This window comes from Triplophysa rosa, linkage group LG20 (genome assembly GCF_024868665.1).
Source record: "Triplophysa rosa linkage group LG20, Trosa_1v2, whole genome shotgun sequence".
NCBI lineage: Eukaryota > Metazoa > Chordata > Actinopteri > Cypriniformes > Nemacheilidae > Triplophysa > Triplophysa rosa.
Genome location: NC_079909.1, coordinates 9,398,331 through 9,417,891, shown reverse-complemented (window position 1 = coordinate 9,417,891; position 19,561 = coordinate 9,398,331). Strand labels below are relative to the sequence as shown.

General features: G+C 37.5%; 1 protein-coding gene across 2 annotated transcripts; it reads left to right on the top strand.

The window, feature by feature from the left end:
• Window positions 1-1,559: 1,559 nt before the first annotated feature.
• On the top strand, window positions 1,560-10,412 carry trim25 (tripartite motif containing 25). 2 transcript variants are annotated; one of them, XM_057362031.1, is made up of 11 exons: window positions 1,560-2,814; window positions 2,926-3,021; window positions 3,803-4,036; window positions 4,259-4,427; window positions 4,557-4,583; window positions 5,680-5,748; window positions 6,083-6,172; window positions 6,302-6,382; window positions 6,851-6,931; window positions 8,959-9,024; window positions 9,103-10,412. In XM_057362031.1, exons 1-11 carry the CDS (start codon window positions 2,221-2,223, stop codon window positions 9,633-9,635), a joined length of 2,040 nt encoding a protein of 679 aa, XP_057218014.1. In that variant the 5' UTR covers window positions 1,560-2,220; the 3' UTR covers window positions 9,636-10,412. The 2 variants fall into 2 exon arrangements, with proteins under 2 accessions (XP_057218014.1, XP_057218015.1); XM_057362032.1 differs by lacking the exon at window positions 4,557-4,583 and having other exon boundaries at window positions 1,562-2,814.
• Window positions 10,413-19,561: the final 9,149 nt, after the last annotated feature.

Genomic DNA, 19,561 nt, shown 5'->3' with positions numbered 1-19,561 from the left:
TATCTCAATGAACACAAATAAAAAAATCCAAAATGTTGACAAGACTAAGTTTAAAATAACATCTGTTTAGCTTCTAACATGAAAGAAAGGATAATAATAAAAATTAGATTACACATTTTTCAGTTTTACTCAAATTATGGTGATGCAAAAATGAGTACACCCCACAACAAAAAAATACTACATCTAGTACTTTGTATGGCCTCCATGATTTTTAATGACAGCACCAAGTCTTCTAGGCATAGAATAAACAAGTTGGCGACATTTTGCAACATCTATTTTTTCCATTCTTCAAGAATGACCTCTTTTAAAGACTGGATGCTGGATGGAGAGTGATGCTCAACTTGTCTCAGCAGAATTCCCCATAGGTGTTCGATTGGGTTCAGATCAGGAGACATCCTTGGCCACTCAATCACTTTCACCCTGTTCTTCTTCAGAAATCCAACAGTGGCCTTAGATGTGTGTTTAGGATCATTGTCATGTTGGAAAAGTGCACGGAGTGATGGTGCATCTTCTCTTTCAGTATAGAGCAGTACATCTGTGAATTCATGATGCCATCAATGAAATGCAGCTCCCCGACACCAGCAGCACTCATGCAGCCCCACATAAGGAGTTTCAAGTTTCACTGTAGGCACCATGCATTTTTCTTTGTATTCCTCACCTTTGCGACGCCATACAGTTTTGAAGCCATCAGTTCCAAAAACATTTATCTTGGTCTCATCACTCCAGAGTACAGAGTCCCAGGAGTCATAATCTTTGTCAGCATGGGCCCTGGCAAACTCTAGGCGGGCTTTTTTGTGCCTGGGCTTCAGGAGAGGATTCTTTCGTGGACGGCACCCATGCATACCATTTCTCTGCAGTGTACGCCGTATTGTGTCGCGGGAAATAGTCGACCCAGTTTGGCTTTCTACTTCTTTAGATAACTGCAGTGAACTTGCATGCCGGTTTTCTTCAACCCTTCTCATCAGAAGACGCTCCAGTTGAGGTGTTAACTTCCGTGGACGACCTGGACGTCTCTGTGAGATGGTTGCAGTTCCATCTTTTTAAAACGTTTGTACCACTTTTGCAACAGTATTCTGACTGATAAGTAAAGCTTTGCTGATCTTCTTGTAGCCTTCACCTTTCTGGTGTAAAGAAATTATTTTCTTTCTCAGGTCTTGTGACATTTCTCTTCCGTGTGGTGCCATTGCTGACAGCATGAAATGGGAAGGGGTTTAACACCCTTTTATAGTCAACTGTCTGTTGGACACCTGTATAATGAATAATTCGACTCACCTGTGGTTGAATTCTTGTTAAATTAGACATATGTAGTCTAAAATTTAGCTTTGATCTAGAGACTTTCAGTGGGGTGTACTCATTTTTGCATCACCCTAATTTGCGTAAAACTGAAAATGTTGTTCTTCAAGTTATATTATAAATCTTACTTATGTTATAAGTTAAACAGATTTTATATAAAACTTAGTCTTGTCAACATTTTGGAAATTGATTTTGTGTTCATTGAGATATTGTTTAAAATGTTACTTCTCAAAGGGGGTGTACTCATTTACGCTGAGCACTGTAATCCATAATTAAATTATGTGAGTTTGCAGTATAATGCAAATCAGCACTAAATTAATTCATACAAAAATCATTTTCTCCGAGGTTTTTCGACTCTCCGTGATACATGTAAACACGCTTCAATGATGCCAGAGACGTAAAGCAAAACAAACGCCATAACCAAACGACTTAAAAGTTGATAAAGTGTTGTGATTGGATGGCAACTTTGTTTGTCAAAATACACTGCGACATGATTGGCTGCCCCCGATTGGGCGGCTTCCGCGTAGGACGAAACTGCTAGTCCTCGTGACGTGCTATCACAGTCACAGCAATAGTTCTACAAATTTAAGGAAATAAACATACAATTGAATTCAGCAGAAGTTTTTCATACTTAGTCGGGGCAATAAAATCAGACCTGAAATACGGGTCTGTCCCGGAAATAATGGTTCTGCTATATGAATAAATGTAAACATACTTTTGTTTTGTTTAAGAATAGCTATGTACAAATCGCCTCATGTTCAATTTATTTAACTGTTAGCATGTAGCCTAAACGATCTGACAGTGCCTTTGCCCACGTATACGGTCACTGCGCATTATGCGCAAGTCTCGTTTCCTCATCCACCCAGTTTAGTTTCGTTTTCTCCAAAGCGAAGCTGTCTGTCAACGATCCCCATACTCGCTGTCATCATGGCCGAAAACATGTCTTTACTGAGTCTCGAGGACGATTTGACCTGCAGTATCTGTTTGGGTTTATTCGAGAACCCGGTGAGTTTGATCTGTGGACACAGTTTCTGCGCCAACTGCCTCGAAGCGACATGGAACGACAGGACAACATCGATGTTTTGTCCTCATTGCCGAATGCCGTTCAGCAGTAAACCCGGGCTGAAGAAGAACACGGTCCTCAGCGCGGTGGTGGACGCTTATAGAGTGAAGGCGGGTGTGCCTGACCCAGTAATGGAACATGTTGAGGAAACAAGAACGGATCCAGACCAGATCAAATGTGATACATGCATGGAGGCCGAAGCTGTGAAAACTTGTCTGACGTGTATGGCGTCTTACTGCGAGGATCACGTCAGGCCTCACCGGGATAATGCCATATTCCGGGCGCATCAGCTCTCTGACCCGCTTCCTGATCTGCTGGAGCGTCTTTGTCCCGATCACAGCAAACTCATGGAGTTTTACTGCACTCATCACCAGTGCTGTATCTGTAGCACTTGCCTACAGTATGAACATAAGGGCTGTGAGTTCACCGGCACAGATGAACAGCGCCACAAACAAAAGGTATTTACATGTTCAGGCTGTAACCACGATAAACATTATGAAAACATTTATCAACAACAGATTACAGACAGTATAGGAGACTGTACATGTTTTGCTGTGTTGTATTTCTAGACTGGCTTCATGGACAAGCTGAACACTCTCGATGTCAAAATAGACAAGAATCAGCAGGTCGTCTTGCAGATGAAGGAGCAACAAAACAAATTAAAGGTTGACATACATTTTCCTTTGTAGGATTAAGTCTGGCCATAAATTCATTTTGTGCAATCTTAAACCAAGATTTTCAAGGGTGTCTCCTGTTTTACAGTAAGGGCGTATTTGGACATCCATTATGTCATTATATAGTATACAGGCGTGTGCTTGCTAGTGTGTTGAAGTCTTATCACACAAGCCTATATCTAATTGTTTGTTTTTCTTTAGAAGACTATCTAAAGGTTATGGGTTGACAGATACTCATAATGTGCCTTGTTGCATTGGATAAAGCATTTGGTTTTCTTTTCGTGACGCAGGTGTCAGGTGTTTCTTGATGTAATAGTTCCTCCAAAAATACAATTCTGTCATTATTTACTCAACCTTGTGTCAAAGCCATATGACTTTCTTTTTGGATAAATCCCAAAAAGTGATTTGTTATCTTTCATAATGTCTCCCAATATTAATTTCATACATTTTATTACTGTAAGATAAATGGAATGAGATGGGGCTTTGTAAGACTTGCATTATTATGCACATGTTGTATGGACTTGTCTACTTATAGTAGCTTCATAGTATTTTTAAATCATTTTAAAGGTTGACAGCCCAGTCCTAATTCCCTTTCATTATATTTAAAAAATATTTTGTTCTATAAAAGAAAGAACTGCAGACAGGTTTGGAAAGTGTACTTAAATGATAGAAATTTCATTGTAGAGTATGGAGTGTTGTGTGGAGTATATATATTTATAAAATAGTTTATATTGTGTCCCCCGTGTATACTTTTTGTGTTTTGATTTCTCAGGAATTGGTTCTAACCCGCAAACGTATTCTTGAGGGAGAATACAGAAAGATCAGAGAATTGATTGACAGAGATGAGATGGAGGCCATGCTAGCCATTGATAAGGAACAGGAGAAGGGCCAGAACAGACTGGTTTCCTTGATGAAGAAATTCAACGAGAACATCGATAGGATGAGCAGTACCAAATCTGAGATCAACAGTTTGCTGGACCAGTCACACTCACTTACCTTCCTAAAGGTGATACGAGTACTGTTCTTATTTAATTCATCCGTTCACACAATTTAGATTGAGGACTGGTGCCTAGTAACTACACAGTTACACAAGTATGTATATGTAGACTGTAAAACAAGGTACTAATAGTGAATGTGAATTTAACATCTTTTGTCCTGGATACTGTTTACTTGCAAAAAACACTGGTGCAACTTGTCGGATGTCAAGTTTCCTGGGTTTCTGTTACAGGCCTCTGTGGATTTGCCTTCAGTGGTTAATTTTGAGCCCTATAATCCTCGCATTAATGTTGATAGTCAAGGAGTAATAGCTCATCACTCATCTGCGGTTGGACTAAAGGAATGGATCACTAAACTACTGGAGTTACCAGCAGAGAAAAGAATTCCTTTACTTCAAGCAGGTGTGTTAGTGTAGAATCTTCTCTACGGTGTGCTGCATGTTTCATGATAGCTTGCAGTTGGTACAGTATACAGCAATGCCACTCACAGTCTTTGCATTCATAGTGTTCTAACCTCAAAATGCTTTACAGGGTTTAGGGAACCAGGTTTTTGCATTGGTAAGATTGTCTTTTCAAGTAATCTGTTTTGAAATCTGGGGCATAAATAAAAACATACACAATGGCTGCGTCCGAAAGCTTAGGCAGGTGAATTGTTGCTTCACTGCCCAATCAAGCAATGACTTTGGAGGAAGCATTTGTGCATGAAGGCAGCTGCGAGAAACCGATTCGGACAGACTTCATGGGCAGTGTAATGGATTTATAATTGAATTTTAAATAGAAGGATTCTTTGCAATAACCAATCGCATATTTGAAAACTACAGTACTAATTTCTCACTAGAAATGCAATCAAAAATGATTGAAAGTGAAAATTAAACTTCAAATTTACACAAAACGGTGCTCCAGCCGGTTTTTCGAGCTTGACCCTGCTCGACCATTTACCTTCCTCACGCACGCACGCGCATAGAATTGTGGGGCATTGAAGGCAGCAAATGATACATGCTGCCTTCAAAAATCACCCAGATGAAGGTATTTCAGGAGACCGAAAGTGAAGCAAACATTGGATTCAGACGTGCCTTGATGCCTTCCTGCCTTGGAATGCAGCTTCTGAACGCAGCATTTTATAGCTTGGGAGGCAGCCAATAGAGGGTATGCACGTGACGTCATCAACATCTGGAGTGACTGAGTGACAAAAAGACTAAGCGGTGGCATTAGTGTATAGCGCGGAATCTGTGAAAATACGTGTAAAATCGTGAAATGATGTTGTGCGATCAACTGCAAAAATTTCAGAATAAGGCGTACAAAATAAGGTACCCATATATGTCGGGAAAAGCGATGTCTGACCGCATGCCAACATCCACTGACCACTGGCTGTTTGGCAAGTTGTTAGGATTATTGTCAAGTCCAACAAAATTGATTTGAAGCTGATAATTGTCAGTTGTACTGGTGTTTTCGCCGGTATTACAACCACTCGGGGGGCGTGTTCCGGCATGTTCACATGAGAAAGTGACGTCAATGCATACCCTCTATATCTGAATACACTTTTTAAATAAAATCACATACAAATGATTATGTTGCCTCATTTTGAGTCCAGTTTTACAAATGTATGTACAGAGTGTGAACTAATTTTCTAATTTTCTCGAAAACCAATCCTCAGGACCAATCCTTACTCTCGGAAACCAATCCTCAATTCCTACAGTTCAACCAAATTTCACTCAACCAAGGCGTAAGTTTAAACTTAAGTGCAACTTTACACCATGTTTACACCGGACGCGGCGATGTGATGCGTCAAAAGACAAAATAACGCATTAGAACCCATTATAATTTTACATTTTATCCTGGATGCGGTGCGACGCGACCATCCCATTAGAATATGCTGCGTCATGTCGCGTTCGGTGTAGACACGGTGTTAGTGCAATTTGACAGTGCCATTCAATAATGGTGTTACTGTATAGCACTTTTTATGGTCGGTAGTTCATGACTTAAAATAACATTCTGTGCCATACATCAATGAATCTGTTTTTCTTTATTTCTTCATTTTTTCTCCCAATATCTTTAAGCCTTTATGCCACCCAGACATGTGAGGTCTCCTAGTCCAGGAGCTCCTCTCAGAGCCAAAGCTTCAGGAGCTAAAAAGAAAGATCCACACAGTATGTTACTGAACATTTTATTATGATCATTTTTTATTATAACTAACAACAAATACCTTATCATTTTGCTTTATTTATCCATCATTTATCTTACTCATATCTCTTTTTCTGTCATTCTTTTCCTATCAGGCAAGAGTCATGCTAATACAGACCAGAAAGATCAGAGAGAGCGTAAAGAGCGAAAGGATCGTAAAGAACAAAGCCCCAACAGTAAGCTTTTTCTTTCTTACATTCATTATTTTACACCAGATAATTAGACCACTATGCAGTATGTGTGATTAATGATATATGTGTAATGTAACAGAATGTTTGCCGAAGGGTCATAATGGTTAAAAAACATGATGATTGAAATTGTGATCGTGTTGTTACTGTGAATTCTTTTGGCCACAATAACAGTGTAGTGATGTTCGTTCAATTTTCATTTGAATTCTTTCTGTCTTGCGTACTGGTGTATCAACCACCCAAATCAAATAATAATTTTATTCTGGAGTTTAAGGAATTTTTATGATTGAAAACATGGAATTATGGAATTATGATGAAACATGGCAGACCTTTGATTCTTTAAGGCTTTAATATTAATGTTTGTTTCCCTATTTATGGCGGCAACTTTTATTTCTTTTAACATCATTCATGCCTTCATTTTTTCACGACTTGATTACTGTAATTCTCTTTATTCAGGAGTTGATCAGAAAGATTTTGAGCAATGGCGGCAGGCACTCCAAAATACATTTCAAAATACACCTGCGAGATTGATGACAGGTACAGTTAAGCAAGAGCACATCACACTAGGGCTGGGCAATGTGACGATGTTATCGTATATTGCCGATGTCTCGCAAATATCCCGATGTCGATTACAACAGACAGATATCAGACGGTAATCGATAATAATGGAAAATACGCGTTATAACATTATCATGCGATGTAGGTTTTAGCGTGAACGTTCATGTTCATATGCCCAAGCAGTGAGTAACAGTGACAGGATTTTGGAAACACTGTTTTGTTCCGTCAGTTGAATATGCTGCTGTTTTCTGCCGGTCACTGCAAAGCAAAACCTCACGCTCGCGGGGCTGTACCGACAACATTTTTCTACTGCATAAAAGCTATGGTTTATCTACGCACTTTACCTGATGATGAAAGAAGTCACTGCAACACTGGTTTGTGCGCGTGGCGCGCCTGTGTATGTGTGTGTGTGTGTACGTGTGCCTTCGTGCGTGTTTGTTTGGCACGGTATGATTCATCGGTATGACATCAGCGTATGACATCAGTACACTGATCGTCTGCGCAATGATGCATGAAGTCAAACACACCTGATATTATCGGATATCGCGATGATTTTAAAGTCGATTATCGATAAACACATCGCCCAGCCCTAAATCACACCCATTTTATTTTCACTCTAGTGGTTGCCGGTTTATTTCTGCAGAGAAACTTATCATTAAATGGTTTGGAGCCAACATTGTCGCATTACTGAAACTGTACATCTGCCAAGTGTCTGAGGTCTTCTAATCAGTATTTCTAATCATCTTTTAATCTAGTTCTACATTCAAATTTAGGGGTGATCAGACCTTTTCAGCAGCTGTACACGCGCCTGGGTGCTTGCCTTATGTTTTTCTATGTTATCTTTGTATTTTTCTTTTTTAATATTTAATTGGTATTAATTTTATTATCTTTGGATAGCACATTGTGCAACTACTGCTGTATTAAATTGTGCTGTAAAAAGAAAAAGAAAGAAAGAAAGAAAGACAGACATAATACATTTGTGACATATTTAACTTAACAATTTACAATAATAATAATAACATTACTTACAATAATAATGTTAATACACGACACAAAACCATGTAGTCTTAAGTTTAAAAGGCAAGAAAACACATTTACACATGGAAGCATTTTAAAGTCCAGAACCAGAAGTTGCGATATCTTGATTTTTTTGACATGTTCTGATGCATTTCTGAGGAATTTTGGAATTTGAAACGAATTAGAAAAGATAGTGTGCGTGGGTTGTGTTTTCCACTGTGAATTGATTAGATGTATTAAAAAAGGCATTGCATTTTGAAATGTACCTGGCAGCAGACTGACGCCCGTTCAGACAGCCAGAGACTTTGTCACTGTGTGTCGTTTGTCTCTTGCTATGAGATCGTTTGAAGGCATTCCTAGCTTTGGTTGTCCTAGTAATAGTTTGATCAAACCTTCCAGTAACTGACGAGAGATGGATGACGTGAGCTCCACTGCTTTACTCCTATTGGTAGTCGCTCGTGAAAGTCGCTCATCATTTGCATAAAGTTGGACAATTCTCAACTTTTGTGGATTGACTCGCTGGATACGCCCACTTCCTGTCACCAATGGTCACTGTCGCTCGTGTTGCCGGAAGTCACCTACTCTCCATTGAATTGAATGAGATCGCGTCGCTCTGCCACTGCTAGTTTCTGGCGGTCTGAACGGGGCGTGACTGTTGGAGGGAGAAATTACCGGATACCCTGCCCAAGATGTCATCGGAGATAACTTTCAGATTTTAATTGATAAAAGAATATGTAACACTTACATGAAAAAATAGGAATTGTCATTTTTAATTTCACTGGGGCTGTAAGATGTAGTGACAAAGCAGCACTGGCCCAATAGTTCAATTAAAGGGACCGAAACTTAAAATCGTAAGCATTGAGTTAAGATAATTCATATTATTATAATATAAAGAATAATATTAGTACAATTGCTAAATCTTTTATTCTTTTGGAGAAGTACATTGATTGTAACTTAATGCTTCTTATTTTTTCTTTCTTTTATTACAGGGGTATCAGTTCCTGATGGTTCATTGGCAGGGGATGGGTTTGCTAAAAGGAGTGACCTCCTTAAATGTGAGTTAAAACTTTAAAAAAAAAAAGTTTAAACTATATTCATTATTTCACATATGTGCTTACGTTTTTTCTTTATAGATGGAACCATCCTCAGTTTTGATGTCAGAACGACTCACAAGCGGATTGTGCTCTCTGAAAATGACACCAAAGCCACAGTCACAGATGAGCCCACCAACTATTCAGACATTCATACTCGCTTTGCTGTTTGCTCTCAGGTGCTCTGCACAAAGGGCTTTTCTCAGGGGCGCCATTACTGGGAAATCAAAATGAGCAGCAACAACTTCTGTGGATTGGGGCTTGCATATGGTACAATCGACCGAAAGGGTCCATCCAGTCGTTTGGGCCGTAATGCGGAATCCTGGTGTGTGGAATGGTTTAACGTGAGGCTTTCTGCATGGCACAACAGCATTGAGACCGTGTTGGAGAATCCAAACCCCAGCCGTGTGGGCATCCTGCTGGACTGTGATGAGGGAAGTGCAACATTCTATAACGTGAAGGACAGGGCTTTTCCCTTTCACACTTTTGTGTTTCCTTTCTCTAAGCCTGTGTATCCAGCTTTCTGGATCTTCTCAAACGGCTCTAATGTCTCTCTGTGCAAGCTCACTAGCTAAATTATACATAGTGAACTGATGATTCTTGATGTTGATTATTTTTTGTGTAATAAATTGCTTGTTTAGTGATTCTAATACGGGTTTCTTTCAATAGAACATGTTAGCCGAGCTAATGTTCATGCAAAATAAAAAAGTGTTTGATATTTTCAGGATCCGTTTTAAATTGAATCAAAATTAAATTATTTTGTGAGAATAAATACATGCTACAAATTAAAATGTAAGAAGATCAGTTGTTTGGACAACACTCAGTTATAGTTTAGTGGTTAAAAGTACAAATGTATCTTAAGATAAGCATTCCATAATTTTATTATATAAACTTTGATTTGTTATTCTGTATATATGGGTATGATCGCATGAACACCTTTAATTTCATCAGTTTGTGCACTTGGTTCATAGTGCATGCCATAAAATAAAAGCCTGCGGGTGGTGTCATGAGAAATGTGTAGCACAGTTAAAATGAAAAGCCAGATCACATTTTATCTGTGATTATGCTAAATTAAATTATTGTTAAATAAAAGGATTTATGTTGTGGAATATGATGGACTATTACTATATGTAAACACTTATTTGGATTGTTTTTCAAAGTGAAAAAATAATAATAAAACAAAATAGAATGTGGCAGAATTACATGATTAAGATTTTTTCATGCTGCATGTCTAATATCAGAATATGTATGTAAATAATTGTAAGTCTCTGTTGTGCTATACTTGTGTCCTGCTGCATATGCATATGATTTTTGTGATTAATGATTAAAGGTTTATTGTTGTTGGTGGCTCACATCTTTGTGAACTGGGCAATAAAATGTTTGTATAAAAAAAAATCATTGGCAAAAAAAGTGTTTAAGAATTTAAATAATTTTGCTTAATCGTATTTACTTTGTATTAGATGCAGAACTGGATTTGCATGTCATAGATTGCATCATAGGCCTCTGAGGCCTCATGTTATTTTCTGAAAATATTAATAATATTAGTAATAGTATTAAGCAAAAAGTAATTGAATCAATAAGGAAGCTGACTGATTAATCTCTTAGATGGTGTGTGACCTAATGTGCACCTACAGTATCACCAGCACTGAAGCAAAATGACCTGAATCTGCATGAGTCAACAATCTTCAGTCACATTTATGATGGGACTGTGTTTGAAGACACCATTCCCTGACCCAAACCTGTCACACTGCAGCCCTAGCCAGGACAGGATCATGAAATGACCTTTGGGCAACTGATAGGATTGAAGGATTTCAGTGTATCAAAATTGCCTGACAGGGCCTGTACTGTGTCGTGCTACACTACACACATCATCAGAAAACAGAGGAGACCTGTGAGGGAGGTACAGCCTGATGATGATCTCTAAACCACTAGACTGAGCTTCATGAGATATAACTTTTGGTATACAACTTTTTTATTATTCTTATATAAAAAGCAACACAAACATGCATTATGCCCACATGCATTTTACTTTTAATCTCCATGGATAATAGGTTGGCATCAGTGTCATCTTTTACCTACAATAAGAGATGTTAGGTCCGTAAACAATATAGAAATAGTTACTTAATCTCCAATCTTTTTCAAATTAAATCTCCAGTTTAAGGTTTGTGTTCTTTATATTGTCAAGGTCAATGTTTTGAAGTTTTGGCTTTTGAATTTGCATATATCCAACCGTTAGACTTTAAAAAGTTTATGCATGGATGTGCCTTGTGCCTTTTGTGGAGTGAAATAAATAATTCACAATACATTAAAAGCAATAAAATAGCACAACAAAACCATATTTTCCACTATCTATACCACTTTTCTATGCAGACTCAGCAGATGTAAAAGCCGTTCAGATGATGTGAACTCCTGCAACTGCTACTGAGTTAATCCAATTTAAGAAATGTTATTGAAACGGACAGTCCTCCAGACACTTTCCTCAGTATCCCATGCAGTGAACACTAATGGGTATTAACTTTATTTTGTGGGAGGAAATCATTGCAATTAACCACTAAAAAATATAATTTATAAAAAAAGAACTTAAAGTTAGTTTATCAAAATATTTATAATATAAAAAACTTCAGTTTACAACTGCTTCAAAATGTAATACATATTTCTTAAAGTAATCTGTCTGTGCATCGTTTGAAGTGTTCCTGACATTTTAATAAGGTTTTAAAATTTGTCATAATCTGTAAACAGCAGTAAAAAAAAACTATGGAAGTAACTGCGTCTTTTGACGTAACAACCAGCCAATAGCAGCGCTGCTGATCACTAGTTCTTCTATCGATATATGCTGCCTTTCCAATTAAATCCAGATATACTAATCGTACACAAGAGGTGCATTCGAAGAACTGAATTATCCAGATCATGATTAGCGGGATTAGGTCATCTCGGATATTTCATTTGATCTTGGATGTAGTAGCCTAAGCGATGTACGAAGAACGGGCCCCTGAGGTCAACTCTAAATAAATATTAAGATACATAATCTTTGTAAAACCAAGCTTTAATTAGGCCTAAACATGTATCACTAGGGTACACAATCTAGTTTTCTAATTTTAATTTAGCTTTTTGTTGTGAACGTTGTACAATGTTTAGTGTATTATTTTAACCAGTAAAAAAATAAGTCAAAATTTGAGTCCCTCTTATTAAACTGACCAATCAGAATTTATATTCAAATGACGTCCACATTTAGCATGTGTCTGCCTTGTCAGTTGTTTCTCAATGTTAATTCACGCTCTTTTCTGTATTAATAAAAAGGCACAAGGAAGAATAATTTAATTTCCTTCCCTTCTCCAGCACATAAATAATCATTATTAACAATGAGTTAAGAAGCCAATCGGCTTTTAGTATCGCTGTTGTGCGTCATCAAGCACGCTAACAAGTGGATACAAACACACAAATTAGCCGGAATATCAAAGAAAATCTAATCCTAAAGAATCTAAAACAAGTTTAAGGCTTTAGGAGAGCGAGGTATCTTGTAAACACAGGTGAGTAAATCTGTGGTATAAATTGTTTAGCATCTGTAAATGCTGTATACGCGTGGGTTTATAAGGCCATGTATTTAACTAGGTGGCTAGTTGGAATGGAAAGAATGGAATTTGGCACAACTTTATTCATTTTAATCAAAATGTGACAGTAAAGCCAGTGATAATAAATAATTTATTCCTCCTATTGTTTCTAATCTATCTTCAGCAGTAAATAAACTTTTAAAAAAGTAGGGGCCTGTTCCATAAAAGGCCGCTAAGAAAAGCGGAGATTAAGCCAACATCTGACTTGAATGAACCTAACTCATCAGTCACGCTTAATTCGGTTACATAAAGTGAAGTTGAAGATCATGTGATCTGACTAATTTGAGTCAGGTTCACCTAGTTCAGATAATTACGTGTGCACGCTAATATTCAGCAGCCCTACAAGTCAAGCTTTGATCAAATCGATACGCTAAGGAAAAGAGAGCGGTGATTGGTGCTCTTCTTCTTCTTATGTGTTTAACGGCGGTTAACATCCAGCGTATTGGTGCATTACCGCCACCTTCTGCAAAACGTGTGAAGAATTTAAACCTCAAAGGTACGAAACTGTGGTACTACCGCTGCAAATAATGAAACCAGAGGGAAAGATTGGCAAGAAATTCCTAAATGACTCAATGCATGCAGTAAGTGTTCAAATATATTAATATAGCCTATTTTAATACAAATAAATTAAATAATACTATATAATAATCTTTGCTACAATTTATTCAAACAGTAAGCATGGAAAAGGGTTATTAAAATATATTGTACAAAAATGTTAAACCTACATTACTTGTTTTTATTTTGTATAAAATGTATTACAATTCAGTGCTGTGTAAATGTCTTAAAGAGTTTAAAGCAGTGATTAACAGAGTTTAAATCTTGATTTCAGATAACCATCTACAATTCAGAATAATGTATCTGTATGTTCACAGGTTAGTCTAGGTACAGAAATCACTGTTTACACATTAGATTTGAAGGCCCACTTGTGTTGAGGGGCTCACATTGTGTATTTTGCAGATTGTCTGCAGGACACTGTAGACTTATGGAGGACTAAACCTGCAAAAATTATAAATAAATAAATGTATAAATAAATAAATACATAAACGAATAAATGTAATAATATGAAAATAAATAAAGGAATGAATGGTTTGATAAAACAAAATAATTCGTTTTAGCTATTATTGATCTTAGCTTTAACTTTTTTTCATTTTTTAAATTGATTTATTTATTTTTGTGTCCTTTTTATTAATTTTATTATTATTATTTATTTTTAGATTATTTCATTCATCATTTCCTTTTATTTTTACATTTATTTATTTATACGTTTATTTATTTTTATATTTATTTATTATCGCATGTATTTATTTCCACTTTTATTTATTTATTCTTGAATTTATTCTTAGGCCCTGTCCCAAATGGCGCACTTGCGGTCTCGTGGACTTAAATTGCGCGTTCTCGCCAAGTCTACGAGTCTGTAGGGTGTCCCATTTGTCTTTTTAGCGCTCAGAAGTCTGCTCGCGAGCGCCTCCTTTGTGCCCTCGATGCGGTCTTCGGCGAAGCCCGCATTGAGTGAGACTCCACTGAAGACCCCTACCCAGGAATCCTTGCGAACGCCCAATCACAGAACGGATGGGAGGAGTGTTGTGCATGTCAGACATACGTAAACATGACGGATACATTTTTAAATATATGTTTTGATAAAATTCTAAATTAATTTATTAATTAGTTACTTATTCATATTATTGCTTATTTATTTTCTATTAAGCCAGCTATTCAAGAATAAAAACTTTTAACGCAGTACATTTTCTTACTTACGGTAATAAGCCATGTTTTGTTGTAGATGTATATTGTCTCTGGGCTCTGTAAAGCTGAACAACACAGCTTCTGTATTATAGAGAAATATTAAATAACAACATGCATATTAAGAACACATTATGCACATTAAGTATAGTGTAAACAAATTAATAAATATACATTCATGACGCCATGACAAACGAATGCATTACAAACATAAGTATCTATTGCATAATGCTCGGGTGGCATATCAACATATGAAATACAAACATATGAAATACAGAACAATAAAAACCGGCAGCTCCAGTCCCAAATAACAACAGTGGGACAACAAGTGGTCGACTTCACGCGGCGCTGCGCAGACTGATCAGCGAATGACAACAAAGTATCGCGAGAGTGATTAGAAAGCACTGCTTGCTTTTTCCGGTGTGATGCCCTCAAGTCTGTCCCAAAATGCACTCCCATGTACACTTGTGCCCTATAGGTCTGCACTTCCTGACGTCACCAAGTGTGGACTCAGAGGAGGTCCACAAGACCGGAATGTGTCATTTGGGACAGGGCCTTACTTTTCTGTGTCTTGTATGATAATTAGATGGGTTGGTCTTGCGTACTATTGGTTCAGCGTAGATTGAAGCGTTTGATCGATTACTCTTGACTTGTTTTGGATTTACGTCACGTCACTCGCTGATCGTTTGCTTCGTGTATAACTATGGGTGCGTTTATATTTGGCATTAATATGCGATCTGTATCTGGATGTTGTCCACATACACATTGAAAAGACAAGTGTAAACGCGCTTCTGATCGGAATGTCATCCGATCAGCGTGTCCTGATCCAGAGGTAGTCGAGGCCGCATTGTGATCGGATCTCAGTGTAATGTAAACGCAATCCAGATAGTTTATCTACATTCGGCTTCGCCGAAGACCACATCGAGGGCACAAAGGAGGCACTCGTGAGCAGACTTCTGAGTGCTAGGGATGGGTTGCTCGACACCCTGTATCGAGTTTTCGACACACTAGTGCTTCGAAACAGTGTTCCGGAGCATTGCTTGAAATGAGTCTGTCACGTGACCTGAGGAAACGAAGCTTCGTTACCTCACTGACACGTCACGCAGGGATCAAACTCAAAGCGCGTCGATTTCGCTGAACCATAGGAATGTTATAATTATATATTTAATTTATATAATTTTATCATTTTGTATTGCTAATTAAAGTACTATTTAAAACCATGACATGTTAATGTCTGTTGTCAAAAAGTAAATTGCAGGTTTAACACTGTTCCCAAAAAGTATAAAAGTGTTTCTTCAACCACAAACTGGTTTTCTGCTAGTAAACGCCGTCCTCGGTTCTCTGCAGCTTACACGTGCAGAAGTGTGTTTGATCTTTAAATGGAGAATGCACGCAAGAGACCCCGTTCTCAAGTGTGGGAACACTTCAGTCTCGACACTGCTAATAAAGTGTCATGTCTGATATGCGAGCAAACTTTGTCTTATTCCAATAATACATCCTCAATGCTTCGTCACTTACGCTCCAAACATCCAAACGCTCTGGGCAACGATACTCAAACAACAGAGCACCAGTCTGCCCCATCTGGGGATTTCCGTTGGGACAATAAAAACGATCTATTTCCCTCAACAAATGAGCAATAAAGTAATTAAAATGCAAGAAAAGTCACCCGTTTTGAGTTTAGATTTTCATATTCTATTCCATTTTTAATTGTTGTAATAGATTACACTATTTAAGAACACTGAGTATTTTAGTATCCATTAGTTTGGTGGGTTAATCTATTGTATTTAAGGTTTACAGGATATGTTGGATTTAAGGCCAACATCAACCAAACACTTAAAATTGTGTCCACATTCACACTATATATATGTGAAGAGTTTGGTTCCAAACTTTTTTTATCATGTTTTTTTTGTGTTAGATTGCCGAATTTTTCGAGTTATTATGGCTTAAACCAACTACAGTTTAATTGATATTAAGTGGAATGCACCATAAAAAACATAATTTGTTAAAATTTTGAAAAACAGAAATTTAAAAAATCTAATTTTGGAAGTCTTCATATATATTAAATTATTATTCATGTTACTTAAGAACTGGATGTGCTAATTTTTCTTTGTTACTTTGAGTTCTAATTGTATATATTATTAAATTATATATTAAATATACAAATAAAACTTATAATAACATTTCAATGAACAAAATATCTGAGTGACACAGTTGGTGTAGGAATTTTTATTAACCACCAGATGGCGAAGTAGAGCACTGTGTCAAAAGCTTCGAAGCACCGATACATTTTTTTGAAAAAGCCTCATTGATTCAGAAGCTTCATTCGGCACATCCCTACTGAGCGCTAAAAAGACAAATGGGACACCTTACGGACTCGCAGACTTGGCAAGCACGCGCAATTTAAGTCCAGAAGACCGCAAGTCCACATGAAGTGCGCCATTTGGCACAGGGCCCACAGAGTTCGTGAGGCGCGTGCTCCTGAAAGAGTGACACGTGCGGCAAACAGCCAATCACACAGAACACAGAAATCGTCAGTTTGATAGACTTCTCGCGAGTGTCATCGCAATTCACTTTTCTGTTAAAGATGAAGAAATCTCATGAATTAAAACACATTTACCAGGCAGGAATAACCACTGCTACAGTAAAAGTTTGAGAAGACAAGTACTGAATCAGTGCAAGTGAATTAACCGAATTTAAATATTTTATATGGGTTCACAAAAAGGTCAAATGAAAACACGTATACTTCATTACTTTAAAAAGCTGAAGTTTGTATTTATACCTACAGTATAGTTATGATAATTTAAATGCTTCATTTATTATTAATTGATATATGAGTAATATGAATTATTCATAATTATAATCAATAAAATGTAAATATAAACAATTAGCAGCAGAATATTTCCCTCTAACATATTATCACTTTAAACTTCTTTAATTTGGAGCAAGAGAAACGAGGGGAGTATGCTCAAACTAAACGTGATCTTGCCTGGGTAAAAACTGAAACTGGCTTTCTGCAATAGGCCTCTGGTGCATACGGAATGCAGTTAATGATCAATATTAGATGTACGTACACATCCAGACACTAGGTGGCTCTGTTTCCACAGAAACACGAATGAAGTTCATGTTTACATTCTCCTCCTCCTCCTCTTTCTGTCTCTAGCTGTCTTTTCATCTCGCTGGAAAAGGCAAGTGCTTTCTTGGCATTGGCCTTTCAAAAAAATCAGATATTTACCATTGATATATGTTGTTATATTTCAAGGAAGCCAAATTTTGAAATATGACCAGTTTAAAACACACAAATGTGGTTATGCAGTCGGGATAGATAATAACAAAATCAACATTCAAGTTTAAACGTATTGCATTGCCAACATTACACTAATTGAATCACATTTGATTTACCCTTAAACTATAAGGACTATTCTTTAGTTAGTGTTAGTTTTCAAGTGCGACAGTGGAGCTGGTAGTCTGTACTATATATGGGTCGGCTACTGTGCTTCTCAGAGGTAGTCTTGTCTTTTTCTATGTGCCTGACTCGATCAGTCTCAGTGGTCTGCCGTAGCTGTACCAGGAGGGGGTATCCCTGCTAACCTGCTGCTTAGAATAAATTACGTCGTAGCCGTTGTGGTGTACCCAAAGTGGGTAAGCAATAAATCTCAAGGGTGTGTTGTTTAATTGGTGCAATCTACGAAATTCTGACAAAGTGCTGAAATGGTAGCCACTACAGATAATGGAGCTCCGTGGGGGTCTTTAATCGAAGGGATTAATCAATCGCTCCAGATGGAAAGGTACAGCGAGCACGTTGTAGCAAGAGATGGAGTGGGGGGGATGGAGGGGTCAGGGTGGCTTGAGATAGGATCAGTCCATTTAGTCTTGTCTTTACTCATCCTGCCTGAAGTCTTGCAGCTGAGAGTGGAGAGTTGCCATCCACAAATCCCACAAGACTTCCCACCACATTGAGTGGTTAAAAATAGCCATGTGATTTCACACCTACAATTACACACGCAAAAGCTTTGCAGCACAACCTGAGCTCAGTCCATATCAGCCAATATAGATATGATCGTAGTTATCCTCCTGAGAGATTCTGCTGAAAGCCGGATTGTACGAGGCGTACACCGTATACCCATGTGACAGATTATTTAAGATTTAGATTTAATATGGTGTAACTGTGCTGGTCTATGCAGGCGCAGGCAGATAAATGTAATGCTGGATGATGTAGATATAGATGGCACTGTACTAATGTGTCATCAGACAGAGTGTGTGAGTGAGAGAGAGAGAGAAATGCTGCAAAGTGGCATTAGTCCAAGGGGAAAATAACAAAAAGATGAAATAAACAACACAATGTTGGGTGCTGTTGGTTGCTTTTATGTGGTGGTTAGGACGCTCCAGGTGGTTGCTAGGATGCTCCATGTGGTTGCTAGGGTGTTTCTAGGTGGTTTCTAATGTTGTACAGTTGTGTATTTAGTTAAGCAGGAACAACATGTAATTAAACTATTTAATTGATTTTTTTCAGAGGTTGATCTGGTTTATCTACTTTATTTGATCTGTTTTTATGGAATATTTTAATTTGTTTATGAAGCGGTTTCCCGGACAGGGTTTAAACCTAGTCCAAGACTAACTGAAAAATAAAAGCGTCTTAAACGAAAACAATTTACCCTGGCATAAAAGATTAATTTGTCTCAAGATGCACACCAGTAATGTTTTTTGTAAAGTATGTTTTTAACACAGTTTAAATATCCTAATTTAACTAAGGCCTAGTCCCGGTTTAAAATAATCCTTGTTCGGGAAACCACCCCTATATGCTATATGCAGCTGTATATTTTCAAACAAGGAGGAAAACCCTCCCTTTACTTTTTGTTGATCATAAATTGATTGAATAAAACCGATTGTGACATTACATGAGGGTTTGAGTGGCAAATAAACATTCATTCCACTTTATGGCAAATACTGGGATATGTTGTATATCACCATTCATCCCAAAAATATCAATATCGCCTAGACATAGTTGCTATGCTAATGCTTTCTCGAATTAAAAGAGTTCTCTGTGATGTCCGATATAGTTGTTTCTAGATATGATGAATCTACAGGATTCTTTCCCTGATTTTTCAGTTGCCAGACAAAAATCATGAATCTGTTTACTTCGAGTAAACACACCT